At 34.2% G+C, this 18,160-nt stretch overlaps 1 protein-coding gene across 1 annotated transcript; it reads right to left on the bottom strand.

The window, feature by feature from the left end:
* Positions 1–566: 566 nt before the first annotated feature.
* Positions 567–9,058, bottom strand: LOC137623029 (F-box only protein 5-like). Its single transcript, XM_068353651.1, has 4 exons — positions 8,842–9,058; positions 6,917–7,397; positions 5,408–5,572; positions 567–3,415 (listed from the first exon to the last, which is right to left on the bottom strand). The coding sequence occupies exons 1-4, from the start codon at positions 9,051–9,053 to the stop codon at positions 3,170–3,172; spliced, it is 1,104 nt and encodes a 367-aa protein (XP_068209752.1). The 5' UTR covers positions 9,054–9,058; the 3' UTR covers positions 567–3,169.
* Between the last annotated feature and the right edge of the window lie 9,102 nt (positions 9,059–18,160).

Raw genomic sequence — 18,160 nt, 5'->3', positions numbered from 1 at the left:
TAAAGGACGAAGGTTTGTATTCATATGAGAATAACTACAGTATACAGTAGAATACTGTACATCTCTACTACTTTCTCAAAGGAAGAAAAAAAAAATTACATTCAATTATTCTTCTTATAAATCAGAGCGTGCTAGAAATAGGAATGAATGGCGAGCGATTGTGACGCAGTTCCGGTAGGCCCTGCTGCTGCCTCCGATGCCTTAGATGACCGCGGAGGTAGCAGCAGTAGGGGATTCAGCATTATGAAGCTTCATCTGTGGTGGATAATGTGGGAGGGTGGGCTGTGGCACCCTAGCAGTACCAGCTGAACTTGGTTGAGTCCCTTGTTAGGCTGGAGGAACGTAGAGAGTAGAGGTCCCCCTTTTTGTTTTGTTTCATTTGTTGATGTCGGCTACCCCCCAAAATTGGGGGAAGTGCCTTGGTATATGTATGTATGTACTGTATAAATCAGGTTATTAATACTTACCCTAAATCATAATTCTAGCGCCTGCCCGTAAAAACACAGGGTCCAGAGGCAAAATCCAATTCAATGATAACTTTGTGATCATGCTATTGAAAAACCAAATAAATTTTTGAATGATTTTTTTATTAAAATTAAAAAAACATTTTAATAAAATATACATATCAAACCACATTCATTCAATGATATGATAATTCCATCATGATCAATGAAAACTATGGTACACCTTTATGAATGAAAATAATACAGGTTATCACAGTTAGTCGTTTAAATACCAAGTAATGTACTGAATATTTTAAAAAATAATAAATAAAAAATACTATCAAGCTAAAGTGTATATAAAAATCAAATAAAAAAGTTGTCCTTGCAACTGGTATTACTTAATATTCTGACAAAATATCTGAATAAACTACAACTAAATTTTTAAAGAAATGTCAGGTTAAATATTTTTTGGCAGATCAACCAAAATATCAATTATATAACTTCATACTGGAAATTATGTTTTGACGGTAATATACTCAAAAGTTTGCATTAAGTAGTGTGCAAATACCCAAATTAAATTTTTGTTCTAAAATACTTACCCCCAAAAAACAGCAAATTAAAAGCCACATTTCACTTATTCCATAATTTCTTGTTCTTAAAGGTTTTTGTATAAAAGCAAAATACCTGTAACAATAATACCACGTTATATTACTACTTTATAGATATTCTGACAAATGAAAGTAAGAACCTATGGCAACTGCCTATATCAATATTACTACTTGGCACGCAAAAATAGTTTGTCTACGTATAATGATACTAAACCCAATTTATGTCTTTATAAAGAACATAAAGGCTATGAAATAAAAAGCATCATAAAATCAAGTGTGTACACTTTGTAATGAAGAATATTGACCCAGATAAAAATAATTCATTCAAAACTCTTCTTTCGTATCACTGCTAAACATTTGTTCAGTTTTGATCAATAAAAACTAAACCATAATACTGCGAATCAACTACTAATTACATAGTATAGCTCTGGTAAAACAAATACATAGTATACAATAATGATTCCATGTATTACGGTTCATCTACCTTAAAGTATCATTAGTACAAGAAAACACAAAGTAGTTTAGCAAGACCAGAATCATATTTTGAGATTCATGTGCTTGATCTAAACATTATCTTCGAGAGAAAAATTTATGGCAAAATTTGAGCAAGTTGGACAGTAGAGGGAACAGAGAACAATAGAACTGGGACCTCAAACCATTACAAAATACTTTCAGTACTGCTCTTGGTATGAAGCACATGATGTATGCCGTCATCCTTCTGAGAGAGAGAGAGAGAGAGAGAGAGAGAGAGAGAGAGAGAGAGAGAGAGAGAGAGAGAGAGAGAGAGAGAGAGAGAGAGAGAGAGAGAGAGAGAGAGGGAGAGAGAGAGAGAGAGATTACTGGAAAAAATTAACACTAATGTCTTTCTTTCCTCTGCTTCAGTCAAAGAATATATATCTTTTCCCATTCAAACCCATTAATCTTAATTAGTTCAAACTGGACTAATCATACAGTATATACAATGCTTAAAACAACTGAACACACAATACAAAGAGGACCCTTAGAATAAGTACATACATACTGACCAAAACATTCCTTTTCAAGTAAATAAAGCTGATTATTTTCTGTAAAAAAAAACATTCATCCAACCATTTACCTTTTTGTCTCAAGGAATTCAAACTGAAAAGAATAAAAGCATAGATTTTGGAACAACCTGATAATAAAGATGATGCATGCAAAAATATAAGATATCTTTTGTGATTAGACATTTCATGCTCCAAGAATAGTAAAATGAAAAATGCAAGCCTTTAAACATTGAGTTTGTAAAAATATTAATGCTATCAGCCTGCCGTGATTGCGCATTTAAGTAGACTCGTTCGAGATTCATAATTCTTATAAAAGGTAAGGTCAATATTGAAAGATATTGCCAGCTCTAAAATGAATTGTATCCTCAATGTTACTTATATTTCACTTGATAAAGGCTAAGGAGGTAAAGGGTATCTTCCCAATTTATTTCTTAAAGATCAATCAGCTCAGCTTATAAAAGACTAAAATATCAACCAAAATCTTGTGTAAAAAAAAATGCTTCAAAATATTTGAACTGTGATATCTTTCCTTCCTTTTTACTTTCCCCCAAAAATGTTGGTACTAAAAACAGGTCTCTATATGCAGACTCAAAGAATATAAGGAGTCTAATATTTCCTGAGAATGAGATTTGTTTTCAACCATGTTAAATCATCTAGGCTCTCAATTCCTTACATGCTTGATACACACATACACAAGCTCTGAGTTAACAAGCAAACAAAGAAAATATTCATACCACACACAGTAATTAAACTGAGGAATGCATGGGGGAATACTGCAGATTAAAAAACTTCACGCATTACAAAACTTGTACTTTCCTTCTTAAAGGTCTTGGACTAAAAAATATTGTAACGACATTCTTCCCAAGACTTGAAACTCTTTAAAAATAGAGTACTGTACAGTAAGCACCACAGTACTTCTTATACCTTAAAATCTGGACAATATAATAAATGGAAAATCATATCTAGATTACAATTATATACAAAGGAGCCTCATCTCAATATAATCTCTATATTTAGAAAACTTATGTACATATGGACACTAATTACAGATTGCACTACAGATACTTTGCCTCAAAATAAAGAGGAAAGAACATCATAACCTGCGGAGATTTTTCTTACACTTTTTGGAGAACATTCCAGCACCATTCCTTGCCCTGGGCTTGAGTATAGAGCATTCCTGTGGCTTCCGATGGACGGGGAGGAAGCATCTCATGCAATAATCATAAAGGCAGTTCTTACTGGAACACACCGCTCGCAAGACAGCCTTGTAGACTTTGGCAGGGGCCTTGCACTTCACACATTTCTGAAGCTCTTCTCCTTGAGGCAGCTTTTTACCTTCCTATAAAATGAAAAAAGATAAAGATAAGCCCAAACACTTAAAAGATAATAAAGATGGCATAATAGAATGGATACAAATATCCTAAGATTACTCGTTCCCAGGGAGATACCATAGTGGTGCGCGTTAAGAACACCGTAGATGGTACAAATACAATCTTTTCAGCAACCCTCAACCTCCAATTACAGTATATTGCTTTTCACCCAAATCGGTGGTCTCTTCCTACCTGACTGTATAACTTCAACTTTACCAAACTCAAAATTCCCAGTTAAGAAAAAGTCATTCTGATGAAACTCATGATGAAAGTCTTGAGATATGGCACAGTGGTCTATTTTAAGCACCCCATAATAAATTTATTTCTATAGGTATTATTACTATCAAACAGATTAATAATACTGACGATCCATACTTTCTAAACTGATTGTGGCAGTGAGAAAGATTCCCTTATAAAAGAGTGACAGACAAGATGGGAAAAGCTTAACCAGTATTGGATATTACTTGTAGTATTTTGGCCAAGGTAATATATAATCAAGATCACTATGCAGGCATTTGTAATAAAGAAAAGAATGGAGAAATTAACTCAGAAAAGGAGCAACAACATTATACTGTATTCATGATAAATATTAAAATACAGCACAATTTTATTTGCACTATTCTACTTTTCATTTTTATCGACACATTGTTTTCAGTCCTTCCTTTGAAATTATTGTATTTAATTAATAAAATAAAGAAGAAATGAAGACTGGGATTTGACTTCTTTGGACACATTCCCCATTGTAGGTAGTCATATTTTTGACAGCTTTAGGGAGTTTATAAATTTTGGTGATACAGTCTCATATGGATCTGTACTAATCATAAAACTTGAATCTTTCCATCTGACAAGACTCCCTCTTAGTTGGCATTCAAATTATTTCAGTGCAATTTTAGCTACAAATTTTATCAAGGGAAAATTCTAGAGAAGACTTCCAAAACATTATCATTATTATTCCAAAAAATTATAATTTTGATGCTATTGACTGTACTGCTCAGTATCAGTTTTATATACTTTATAATGAGCAAGGCCATATATATAAGTTTTATTCAATCCGCTATTTTCATATTCAAGAATTTTCTACAGGTCAATATACTATCACTTCTCGCCAGTAGAGAACTTCAAGCAAACCTAGTCTATTTACCATCTTTGGAACAGAATAAAACAGACACATAGGGGGCAAAAAAAAAAGTTTTTGTAGGAAACATGTGTGAGCCACTCTATTATTATTACTTGCCAAGCTACATCCCTAGTTGGAAAAGCATAATGCTCTAAGCCCAGGGCCCCCACAGGGAAAATAGCCCAGTGAGGAAAGGAAACAAGGAAAAATTAAATTTTTTAAAAAGTAACATGAAAATAAATATTTCCTACATAAACTATAAAAACTTTAATAAAACAATAGGATGAGAAAAAAGATAGAAAACTGAGCCCAAGTGTACCCTCTAGCAAGAGAACTATAACCCAAGACAATGGAAGACCATGGTACTACCCAAGACTAGAGAACAATGGTTTGATTTTGGAGTGTCCTTCTCCTAAAATAGCTGCTTACCATTACTCAAGAGTATCTTCTACCATTACCAAGAGAAAAGGAGCCTCTGAACAATTACAGTGCAGTAATTAACCCCTTGGGTGAAGAATTGTTTGGTATTCTTGGTGTTGTCAGGTGTATGAGGACAGAGGAGAATCTGTAAAGAATAGGCCCAACTATTCGGTGTATGTGTAGGCAAAGGGAAAGTGAACCGTAACCAGAGAGAAAGATCCAATGTAGTACTGTCTGACCAAAGGACCCCATAACTCTCAAGCGGCAGTATCGCAACGGGTGGCTGGTGCCCTGGCCAACCTACTAAAAGACAGAAAGGATAAGAGTTGAGGAGTAAAAGGTATAAATCTCCAGTCTTTATGGATTGATAAATAGTGATAAAAAGAACAAAGCAATCTGAAGAAATGCTGCAAGAAATACAAACCTCAATAAACCTATCCGACAGAGGTGGAGTTGAACTACTAATCTTTGGAAGGGATTTCTTTTCACTAGCCGGTTGGTTCTGAATCTCTCCTAACTGTTTACGAGGTGATACCCTGATAAAGGATGATCCTGTTCCTTCGCCCAGTCGCTTCAGTTTGAGATTTTCCTGAGACAAGAACAATACAATTAGTATATTGCTATTACAAACAAAACACTTCACATATATATACAAGTATTGATAAATATCATGAAAGCCAACACATGACATGCGTAAAATATATATCTTGGCACAAAAGTGGAAAACATTACAGCATTAAAGTAAGCACTGCTGCCTTAACATCTTCAGATAATGGATTCTTGAGGAATTTAGGTATGGTATAGGAAACTCTGAACATGAAGATACCACTTTATATGGCTTTAGCTTGAATAAAGCGAACTTTTTCATATTTTTCCAAGCAATACCCTATATTTCAAAGTTATCGATGTATCTCTGTCAACAGACACAATAATGTTTTTAAATTCTTTAATTTTATTGTGCAAATAGATTGAACATGGAAATGTTTAGGGTATGTATAAATTATAGTTAATATTTTTAATTAGTTTTTCATTCTAAATATTAACCAATACCAAATCTACAGGAAAACATAAATAAAGATAAATCTACTTAATGTTTGAGTTTTCAATGATTTTCTATGGTAAGCATTCTTCATGAGTTATAATCATTATGAATTATAATAGGAATATTTAGAGAATTACAAAACATTGCCTTCAAAAACTTAAAATTCTAAATCCCATATAATGTGCATACATGCAGAAATGGAAACCAGTAAAAAAGCTGATCTGAATATAGTACAGTATATTGTAAACATTTATTGGTAATGAAATGCACAAAATGGGTTTAAGAGCATCTACTGCAAAAAATGTTGTGCAATATATTGATGAATTGATGACAAAAGTAAAACAATTGTATTGTTAATTATGTAAATGGTACTGTTTCTTGATAAATATGTTGAATTGTGAAATTTAAATTACTTGCTCTAGAACCTGAATGATAGGGAGTACTGTACTATCAAAAATATGACATAAAATTCCAATAAAGGTCTTTATAAAACAGTAATGAAGACTGCAAAAAAATATCCTTAATAATAAGTGCATTTAACAGTTGATAAAAGATATTAACTATGGTAATCAAAGTGAACTTTTAAAGTATTATAATACTCTAAATTTTAAAAATATGAGAATGGCTCTAAACTCAGTTTCTAACCATACAAGGTGAACTCCCATCTTATAATACAGTATGTCATGTTCCTATCTCAATTGTTTTGATGTATTAATGGATACCACTTAATACAATTCCGGCAACAAACAAATACATACAAAAACTCAAAACTAGCAAAAGAGAATTTGATTAAGACAATTGATAGGCAGCATACAATGCGATTACCTCTTGAAATTATTAAAGGACTTTCAACACAGGATTGTAATAAACACTAAGTGAAAAAAGCCTTACCTTTCCAATGCGTTCACATTCCTTTCTTCTTTTTGCAATAGTAACGCTCAGTTCCTTGTGACCAAGAATAAAACTCCTCAGCTGACGACTGACATGGCTAACACTAATGAGATCTTGAGGACATAAGTGCTTCAGTACCTCATACAGAAGATAATCAGCCTCTTTGAGAATCCTCAAAAATACATTCACAGGTTTCTTTGTTCGTAATATCGGCTTCAAAAGGGGTAACTCTGTGAAACTGGCCTTAGAACTTAATCTTGTTCTTTGGGATCTGAGCGACTGCTGACCTTTCGCAGCATTAAGGGAACTGTCACTAATTTTGTTAGATATTATCTCGATTTCAGTTTCAGCTGTGATGGCTTCACTCTCCAATGATTCCACGGATAAACAAGGCTTTCTAATGGCCTCCAAATTTGGCGAGGGAAATGCTGTAGCTTGACTCTTCCTTACAGTGCTGTTTTCACAGGGAGTACTTGCCAATCTGGAAATTAAGTCAAAGGGAAAGATATAAAGTTAGTTTTGCTAAAATAATACTAAAAGCAATATGTAATGGCTTACATCACTTTGTAGGAGTGTTCTACAAATCACTGATTAAAATTATACTAATAAAATTATTCATTATATAAATGTTCTACCCCATTACTAAGTAATTAATTTCCAAATCAAGTAGAAAAATACTGTAAATTGAAAGCAACAGAGCCAGAAAGAATACTTTTATAGTGAAAAACTTCCTAATATATTTCAATTGATTAGATACTAGGATGAAAGCTACTTATTAACCCTTTTACCCCCAAACTATTTGGAACTTTCCAACCCTTAACCCCCAGGCATTTTTTAAAGCACAATTTGCCATATATTTTTTCTTAAATTGCTTTAACAGCCTTAATTTTTGTCATAGAGAGGTCATGTTGGTCTCATTCTTTAGGAAAATGCCTGAAGTTTCTCATTAAGTCAAAAATATGCAAAAAAAAAATGTTAATAGCAGTTTTTTGCAAGGATGTACCGGTACGTCCATGGTGGTAAAAGGTTTAGTTTTGTGAAACGTACCAGTACGTCCATTGGGGGTAAAAGGTTTAAGAGACAAAATTATCACCAATAGTATTGTAATATATTCAAAAACTTCATGGAAACTTTGTCTCTGACCTCACTGCCATAATTGAAAACACTCATTTCTGCGGTGCTTCAACAGTTCAATATGAGAAACTTCAACCTATCAGAACAATGCAGGATTGATATATCTTGCCCACCGCATGACACACACACAAAAAAAAAAAAAAAAAAAAAAAAAAAAAAAGCCAAAATCTTTTTTGTGCAAAGTCTATCTTGCCAAATGACAAAGATAGCTAATTCTATTTAACTTGACGGGAAAAATATACCTGTCACAAAGTCACCAAAAAGTTAGATCTTGTTTTAATGTATCACAGATCAATTTATGAAATGCTATGAAGATACCCAACTTCTACCATGTAAATTATACCAAATTCAACGTAAAATTATATAATCTAATTCCAACATATCTATAAAACCTCTTTCATAACCTGGTTATGTAAAAAATTGGGATATTTTACATTTTAACAGGATTTTATACCAACCCATTTTTAGCACTCACGCTAATAATTTTATCAAATGTACAGCACAGTATTAACCCTTTCGCCCCCAAAGGACGTACCGGTACGTTCTTGCAAAACATTATGTACATGTTTTTGATAATTTTATGAGAAACTTCAGGCATTTTCCAAAAGAATGAGACCAACCTGACCTCTCTACAACAAAAATTAAGGCTGTTAGAGCAATTTGAAAAAAAATATATAGCAAAATGTGCTTGAAATTTAACCTTATGGTGGGGGTAAAAGGGTTAAGAATCTGCTACAGATACACATAGGTTAATTTCTACATTCTAAAACCTTTGGAAATTCTGAACTAACCTTGTTCTTGCTGCTGGGCCATCAAATAATAAAGGTGCTTTAACAGCAGAAGTATCAGAGGGGATGCCATGGTTCCACGAGCCCCTCGATGACTCAGGAGATGTAAACACTTCTGAACTATATCCTGAGTCATTAGTTGAACTCTCCGAAAGCGATTTCAACCGCTGGCTCCTCCTGCTCAAGGGTCTGCAAATACTTCTGATAGATTCCATTTTTGATCGCCTGAAAAATAATACAGTAGTCGACTTTAGATTTATGTTTATCAAATGATATTTTTGAGTTACTTGATTTAAGAAAATGAGAATACAGTAGTGATTAAGCTAAACCTTAAATTATCATGTAAAAATCCCACTTTTGCAGACATTTTTAATGATAGATGGAACTAGAAAAATCTCTAAACTTTCAATAGCTTTACAAGATGATTTTCATACCTACATTATAAAAAATTGTAAATGTACCGTGACATGTGCAATGTGTATCCATTAAGATAGGCATGGGATAATATCTGTGAAAGAAGCATACTGTAATAGTCTTTTACAATCTACATTAGTGCTGGGCATTGAATATATAGAGCATAAGTCTTTAACTATATTTTGATCAGAGACACTTTTGCATATCAGGATACCCAAGGTAATCGATCTCTTATGTCCTACTTGAATTTTCTCAATTTGATCTTCCTCAATCCGAGTTTTGTCTGCTATTTTTTCTATGATTCCCTAGAAATTGCTACAGGCCTTTGTCCCACAACTCCTTGCTTAGACTAATTTTCTTACAAACTTTTCCCTTTTCCAGCTCAAAACCATCACAAGCTTTGGCACTTCAGCATACCTCCGCACCTGGACTCATCTCTCCACTGCTTCATGAGTTGAAATATGAACACAGGGTTTCAAGAATTCCGTGTTTCTTTATTGACCCCATCATTGAAAAAAAAATTGAGATCCTCCATTATTGTACAGAGTACAAAGTACATAATCATTACTCCCAATGAAGAAACTATGCTAATACTAGAAGCAAAACTTGCGAGAATTAGTTTGTTGGGTAAGTTTCATACACAATCCAGGCCCTTTGAGGAGCTTTTTCAATATACAGTGCTGTAAAATCTGTATACAGTATCATAAACTGGTAATCGTTCCTCTTCGTAAAAGTGACTGTAAGAATACAGTAGCATAACGTTACTCAGTATACTGGGAAAACTTTATTGAGACTTCCATCGAGACTATAAAACAGCTAACAGGACTGATAGGATAAGAAGAATGGGCAGATCAGTTTTTTATTTTTTCTTTTATGAAAAAGAAAGTAAAGGAAAGGGTATTGAGAATGTATCATATTAAAGAAGAGTTGTCAAGAGCCATTAAAAAAACTTATTAATTGTACCGGGTGATGAAATACATAAATGCCGGAGACTGACTGATTTGGTGTAAAAAAATTAATAGTTACCAAAGTAGTGTATCTGGCAACGCATAATGTTAGTAACAAGGATTTTTTCTTAGTTCAACTATCTGAATGGTGTCGCACAATGTGGCTTCCGATCAGATTCTGTTTTCCATATCTTCAACAACCTTCCACTCGATGTCAAGAATAGCAAAAATGTGGCAGCTTTCAAGAAAAACCTGAAGACTTATCTTTTTAGAAAGTGTTATAATAGTGACCTGAAAACTATTAAGCCTGAATACAAATGCTAGCGAAATAACTGATAAGATACAGAGCAAAATATTAACTGGAAAGAAATTATTTCCACACACCAAGGCCCGTCTGAACAGACCTTAAGTAGTGTCTGATGGAGGGCGAGAAATAAACCCGTAAAATTAAAAATTAAATTAATTAAGTTGTGGATACAGGATAATGCTGAAACCTGATTGGGCCTTTGGCTTAAGGATTATCTAAGCAAGCATGTCTTTGTTATTTTAGAGTAATAAAAAAAAGCTTTTGGATAATGGTGATGACATGATATGTATGTTCAATTTCAACTTTGTTGACTATTTATTCTTTGATAAATTTTACACTAAATTTAATGGACAAGAGCCACAGGTTCAGTAATGATTTTTAGTTGTGTAGTGTATCAGTAAATCTCTTGTGCTTCCTAAAATAGAGAAGGAATAGATATCACAGCAAGGTAAATCATCTGAAATTTATTTCAAATAATGTAAAGGTAATAGACCTATAGTCCATTTCTTTTAGCGAGTCATATTTGCACCGACTCGCAGCGGTGCCCTTTTAGCTCGGAAAAGTTTCCTGATCGCTGATTGGTTGGACAAGATAATTCTAACCAATCAGCGACCAGGAAACTTTTCCGAGCTAAATGGGCACCGTTGTGAGTCGGTGCAAATATGACTCGCTAAAAGAAATGGACTATAGTTAGCTAAGTGCAAAAGAATTTCATTGAAGGTTTTTAAAGTGATAGTAAGGAGGACCTCTCACCTTAGGTTAGGCAAGGTAAGTGTGATTATGTTAGACAGCATTCCTGTATTTTCCTACACCTAAAAACTCAATTTCCCCTTGTGATCCACAAGTCTTATTATTCTAGGGATCCTACATCTCTGAAACTACTAATTTCTGATAGAAATCAAGGCTAGCTTTGTCCGAAACATACTATTCCGCAGAAAAATTTTATTCTAATACCTAATCCAGCCCTGGTCTAAATGGTTACTGTTCCCATAACTAATTCTAATTATGGAAGTGCTATTTTTGTCAAAATAACTGGCTTAAAGTTTTGGAAGACTATCAGGTACCAAATCCTTATCAATCAAGCCCCATATGTCCTGTATATATATATGTATATATATGTATATATATATATATATATATAAATACACATACATATCGGAATGTGCCGTCATTCATGTAAGAGTTTCCCCGAGATCATTTACATAGACTTCCTAACACATTCTTGCAATGTTATGAAAAAGGGCTGCAGAATAGACATTAGCAAAACTCGAGTATCCCTTAAGGCTACGCATATTCAAACAGATTTTCATAAATGTACCATGGCATTGTATCTTTATGAACGATGAATAACAATAGAATAGCCTACATTAGGTAGTCTCTATTCCTAAATTCATGACCAAAGCTTAAGCTTGAGTCCATTAAAAAACAAGGCACCACACTGGCAAAATGTGTACAAACAATCACACTATCAATCACTGCCTTTAGGTTAGGTTAGTTCCTCGACTATTAAATATTATTATTATTATTACTATCCAAGCTACAACCCTAGTTGGAAAAGCAAGATGCTATAAGCCCAGGGGCTCCAACAGGGAAAAATAGCCCAGTGAGGAAAGGAAATAAGGAAATAAATAAATGAAGAGAACAAATTAACAATAAATCATTCTAAATGTTCATTAAGTTACACAAATGCTTAAATAATCAAATGTTGCTTCATGATCCAAATACCAGTCTGAACATCTAAGTCAATAATGGAAAACGATCGATCGCAAGCTCAAGAATTCAAATTACTACCCAAAGTAAAAGTAAAAGTTGAAAAAAAGGGTAACCATAGCTAACCTATGCATGTTTGCTGGCCATCATACACGACTGAATACCCTACATTATGTATTTAACAAATAACTTTTCAACGTGGCTAATACCTTCAATTTTCATGTTTGAAAGTCTGGTGTGAAATTGATAAACGGATCAGCTTTCAAAGTCAACTTACCGATGGCCTATCCAATGCTTTAATGACAAAATTTCTGGTACAATGAACCCAGAATCTGTTTAGCCAAACTAACATTAAAATACGATGCATAATCCATTAAATATCCACCCAATAATACCCGATATCCTTACAGGGCATCGAAGATCGATAAGAAAAAGTTGTGATGCCGAGCAAAGATCAAACAGAAACATCAATACAACGGAAACCAGGCTGCATGAGCGTCCTATTTTCCCGTTAATACTTAAAATATGTTTACAATCCACTTACTTTTTACAGAAGAACGTTACGATATAAGTTCTGTCAACTTTTATAACGAAAGGACGCCAACACAATGAAAATATACACTATAATTCCATCTTTCTTCCGGATGATAGAGAAAGCTCACCCAGTCTCCGCCTCCACTTCAACTGATTCCAATTTGAACCGTTCGCGGTGATCGTGACGTCACAACGTAAACAAATCCTATGACTAAAGTTTCCAGCTAGCATTTTTCAGGCCAAAAAACCTCACATATGGTCTTTTTTAATTAGTTGGCCTTTAGGAATATCATGAAAAAAATCAGAACTTAATTACTATACATTTGACTTTTTCTACTAATGGTTTGGCCTTTTAAAGCTGCGGTTAATTAGAAGTTAGCCTCTTCTCATTTACAAATCCTGGCAACCTACCTATGACAGTATGGAAACCGCGCAAATACTGATTCATTTTACCCTTTAATGTTTAAATGGAATACAAAAACTTTCTTCTTGCATATTTTGAATGCATCAAGAATTAATTTATGAAATTAATAGGTTTTTGTAAACGTATGATTATAGCAACTGTGAAAACGATAAATCAAATATGAGAAAGATCATAAAACGAGAAAGTCGCATGCCAGCATACGATCATCTGGGCAGAGATGCCGGGCTACCAATGGGCTAGTACTACTGTACTGAACGGTATTCCGGCAGGGTACTTTTAATTTTGAATTTGAAATATTAGATAGATTTAATTCAAAATAAAAATCGTATAATTGTAATTCTAGACAACGAGAACGCGATAGATTAGTTTTAGCGTCTCTATGGATGGTTCATACACTATTCTTCAAATCGTAAGTAAATTTTGTGTTAAAATGTCATTCTCAGAATGATGCAACAGCAAACTGAGCAAATTGAACGTGTAGAAAGATCAAGTGTTCTAGATAGCCATATATTTAAACACAATCATACAATACTTGAAATAAGAATAAGCCTTATAGACAGAGTTTTGCAACATCGTTGAATATAGCATTACTTACTAGTTGCATATTCTTCTTCTTCTTCTTCTTCTTCTTCTTCTTCTTATTATTATTATTATTATTATTATTATTATTATTATTATTATTATTATTATTATTATTATTATTATTATTATTATTATTATTATAAGCTAAGCTATATCTCTAGTTGGGAAAGCAGGATGCCATAATCCCAAGAGCTTCGATAAGGAAAAACAGTCCAACGTGGAAAGGAACAAGGAAATAAACAAACTACAGGAGGAGAAATAAACAACCAAAATGAAATATTTCAAGAACAGTAACAACATTAAATTAGATGTTAGATCCTTCATACATAAACTATAATAACTTAAAAAAATAAGATAAGATAGCATAGCGTGCATGCATAGATATCCTACCATAGACTCCACATGAACCGACAACCGAGCACGCATACCGGTAAACGACAGCCATCTTGCAGCGGGAACTTATCAAAGTCATTTGGTAGAAATTAAGTTCTCACCATTGTTTATTGTTAGTTTGCACCAAAGACAACTAGTGATATTTGAAGTGTAATCGCTCAGAGAACACACACACACACACACACACACACACACATATATATATATATATATATATATATATATATATATATATATATATATATATATACATATATATATATATATATATATATATATATATATATATATATATATATATATATATATATATATATATTCTTTTTTGTCTCTTATTTTTATTACCATCATTATTCTTTCCATAGCTCTTTGAGTTGTAAGTAGCTTATGTTCTAAGGCTTTATCAAGGCTCCAAGTTTCTGATGCATACGTTTACACTGGTAGGACTATCTTATTAAATACTTTTCTTTATATATATATATATATATATATATATATATATATATATATATATATATATATATATATATACATACATACAGGAAGGTTGGGACATCTGGAACGCCGTAGATTTGATATAAATAGGATGAAGAAAAGCCAGCGTAGCATCATACATGTATTTTCTAAATTTTCGAGACTTTAGGTCTCATCATCAGGGCTGTAAAATATACAAAATATACAAATTTAAAAAAATACTGAGTCTTTTTTTTAATTTGTATATTTTGTATATTTTACAGCCCTGATGATGAGACCCAAAGTCTCAAAAATTTGGAAAATACATGTATGATGCTACACTGGTTTTTCTCCATTCTATATATATATATATATATATATATATATATATATATATATATATATATATATATATATATATACATATATATATATATATATATATATATATATATATATATATATATATATATATATATATATATATATATAAATATATATATATATATGTATATATATATATATATATATATATATATATATATATATATATATATGTATATATATATATATATATATATATATATATATATATATATATATATATATATATATATATTTCTGTGGGAAATGTGTTACCAATAAAATATTGTTCCTGGACATAAAATTGCATACAACCTCATCAGTAGCGCTACTGGAGCCATGCAAAAACTGCCCTTTTTTGGGGTCAAGGTTTTCTAAACTGATTCTGGTACTTTGAACCCTGCTGATTCAAATAAGCTTTTGGGCCATCTGAAATTTTGCCCGAAATCCAAGATGGCGGCCAAAATCCAAAATGGCCGCCAAAAATCACAAAATATTTTTTCACGGCGTTGGGTTTACCTATCAAGATGCTTTTTTTCTCCCAGAATAGCTATTTTTAGGCAGAGGAATATGACCCTCTAGTATAAATTCCGAAAAAAATTGATTTATCCTGGCGAAATCAAAGATGGCCGCCGGAGTCGGCCCACCAACTTACGGATTGCTATAACTCCAGTTCTAGATGGGCTATGACAATAATATTGGTCTCTATCCCTAGATTTTCAGGGAAAAGGAATTCAAATTTGTCATCACTTTGAACCATAGGCTACTCTGTCACGGTGAAAATTCACTATAGCTGCATAGGCCGATATGCATTATCGGTTATTTCCTAATCACTGTGATTTTGTGAATATCTTTACACTGTGCACTACTTAATTTCAATCATTTAAGGTTTATTGTCATGTTAAAGGGTCTGAATGTCCATAATAATGTCTCATAAACACTAATTTATGACACAAGCAATAACTTCACACTCTCATGAATTTTCTCTTCATGAAAGTTTGAAGAAATTGCATACCATCTGTATCATTCTTATGAAACTAACCAGAAGTTTATTTCAGATTCATTGAAACCGTGGAAAGGATAACAAAATGGCAGCCACTCCATTTCTAAGCAAAGGGCCAAGTAGAGGACTTTGTAGTCTCTGCAACAAACTGGTCAATGATAATGAAGACATGGCCAAGATTGGACTAGCTGCACTTGAGTCACTGAAAGGATTAGCAGAGAGGTGGGCTTCAACTTTGATCGTACCTTTGCAATGATGTGACTAGTCTTAATGAAGACATCTGTTGCTTGTTCATTTGTAGAGTATCCACCTTGCATCGGGCCTCCTCTGACCTTCACTTCTCGGTTAATGGTTGTCTCTGTGATCAGGTCACCATGGATAGTGGAGAAGGGTTTGCCTGACAAGGAACCTCCAAATCCATCCTTTACAAGGTCTTCCCATGCATCTTTGTGAGTCCTCTTCAGATTCTGTAAGTTAATGTGTTGGAAAGTCAAGTATCGGGCATAATTCACATGCCCGAATGCAAAGCATTTTGGCAGTAGGGTCCTTTCTGCCGCTAAATGCATCATGATATCCTTTTCCCTCACTGCAGAAATCAAACTCAGCATTGAAGAAACATCTCTCAAGTATTCCACTGTCAATTTGGCTTGTGTCCCTTCAGCTTGCATAAGCGATGCATCAAGGTTTTCAGCAGATGGACTACATCTCAGCTTGGCAATCAGCTCCATGGTAGGCACATCTAGCTTCTCACTAACTTTCTCAGTTGTAATCCTGTACATTAGGAGTGCCTCAAATGTCTGTTTGTGAAGCCTCACACTTCTTGCATAGTGTCGACCTTCTATGGCTTGGGCAACTGATCCATCGGCAATTGCTTTGGCATCGACCCACCAGTCACTTAACCCTAAACACCAATACTTCTTGTATAGAACTTTGAGATTCACCAGGATGGTGTGAAATCCACCCATCAGTGGTATGATTTTGTCATACCTATCTTGCTGAAGCCAAGAAATGATCAACATTTTACCGTTGATAGCTTCATCTGCATGTGCAAAAATGTAATCTACTTACAGGCCATCAGCTATTTGCAGAATCATATCCATGTACCACTTGATTACATTGTCACTTGGAGGTAGGGGGACAACAGGGAGGTACTCCAGCTTGCACTTGCTAGTTTCGCACTTCGTGACATTCTTCATAAATGAAGTCCAAGATCCAACTGGTCCCAGCGGTTCTTTGTCAACATCAGGAAGACACTGGTCCATGCAGGTATCTCCGATAGCACTTACTAATGCCCAGGCTATGTTGCGTTGAAGAGAGTCATCTATCAGCTTTGAATCTTTGTAATCATCAGTGAAGTCTGGAAATGATGGAGGTGGTGTCTTATTCTTCTTAGGGATCTTGAAGGATCCATAGTCTGGTGGCTCGTTGTCTTGAATATCTTGTTCATGCTCCTTTCTTGGAACTGTAGACCCCGCTGAGGGATCACCATCACGTCTGGCTTGGAAGATTGTCCCTGTTGTGTGATGTGTAGTGTGTGCTCCGGTAAGAGTTTGCAGCTTGCCGTCTGAATTATCGAAGGTGACATGAACACTGCGGCCGCTAATAAAACCGGGAGGGAGCATCTTATGTTGCATGGTAACTGACTTTGCCCAATTGCTATTCAACTGGCGCACATCAGAGTATGAGATTCCAACCCCGCAGCGATGAAGAAGTGTCGTGGCTTCCTTGCTGCCTGTTATCCGATGAACAGTTAGACTCAGTGCAGTTCCAATAGGCAAACGCTCAGAGGTTACCACCTTCTCCCAACTCTGGCTGATAGCTGAAATTTTTTCTGCTTCTGCTTTGCTTGGAGAACAGGCATAACCATTAGCATCGACGGATCTCCGTGGGTTTATTGACCAACTGATGGCGTTGTATAGACATTGTAGGGGTCTATAACTATCTAGAAGACTATATAACTCTTCCGCATCAAGAGGCCACTTGATTGTCAGTCTTTGGGTAATCTTTCGTCGAATAAGTCTTGCAAATGCTTTGGTCAAATCCATCTCTCGTAGACCATGGCCCTGAATGGTAGCCGCAGTGTACGCAACAGGATTCACTTCACTGGAGTGTACCAGTAGCCGTTTGCCTATCTTGTGGAAAGAGACTGACTCGCCATACTTCTCAATTAATCTTTTTTTCAGTGTGTAGGT

This window comes from Palaemon carinicauda, chromosome 30 (genome assembly GCF_036898095.1).
Source record: "Palaemon carinicauda isolate YSFRI2023 chromosome 30, ASM3689809v2, whole genome shotgun sequence".
In the NCBI taxonomy this organism is placed as follows: Eukaryota; Metazoa; Arthropoda; class Malacostraca; order Decapoda; family Palaemonidae; genus Palaemon; species Palaemon carinicauda.
This window is presented reverse-complemented; position numbering and strand designations above follow the sequence as displayed.

What these genes read in the sequence shown, in the direction of transcription:
- LOC137623029 (XM_068353651.1), bottom strand. Translation starts at nt 9,053, where the DNA reads ATGGAATCTATCAGAAGTATTTGCAGACCCTTGAGCAGGAGGAGCCAG. An exon ending in GGCCCAGCAGCAAGAACAAG is followed by an intron (nt 7,398 to 8,841) that starts GTTAGTTCAGAA and finishes CTTAATTTCCAG; the next exon opens with ATTGGCAAGTACTCCCTGTG. An exon ending in TGTCGGATAGGTTTATTGAG is followed by an intron (nt 3,416 to 5,407) that starts GTTTGTATTTCT and finishes TTCATTTTATAG; the next exon opens with GAAGGTAAAAAGCTGCCTCA.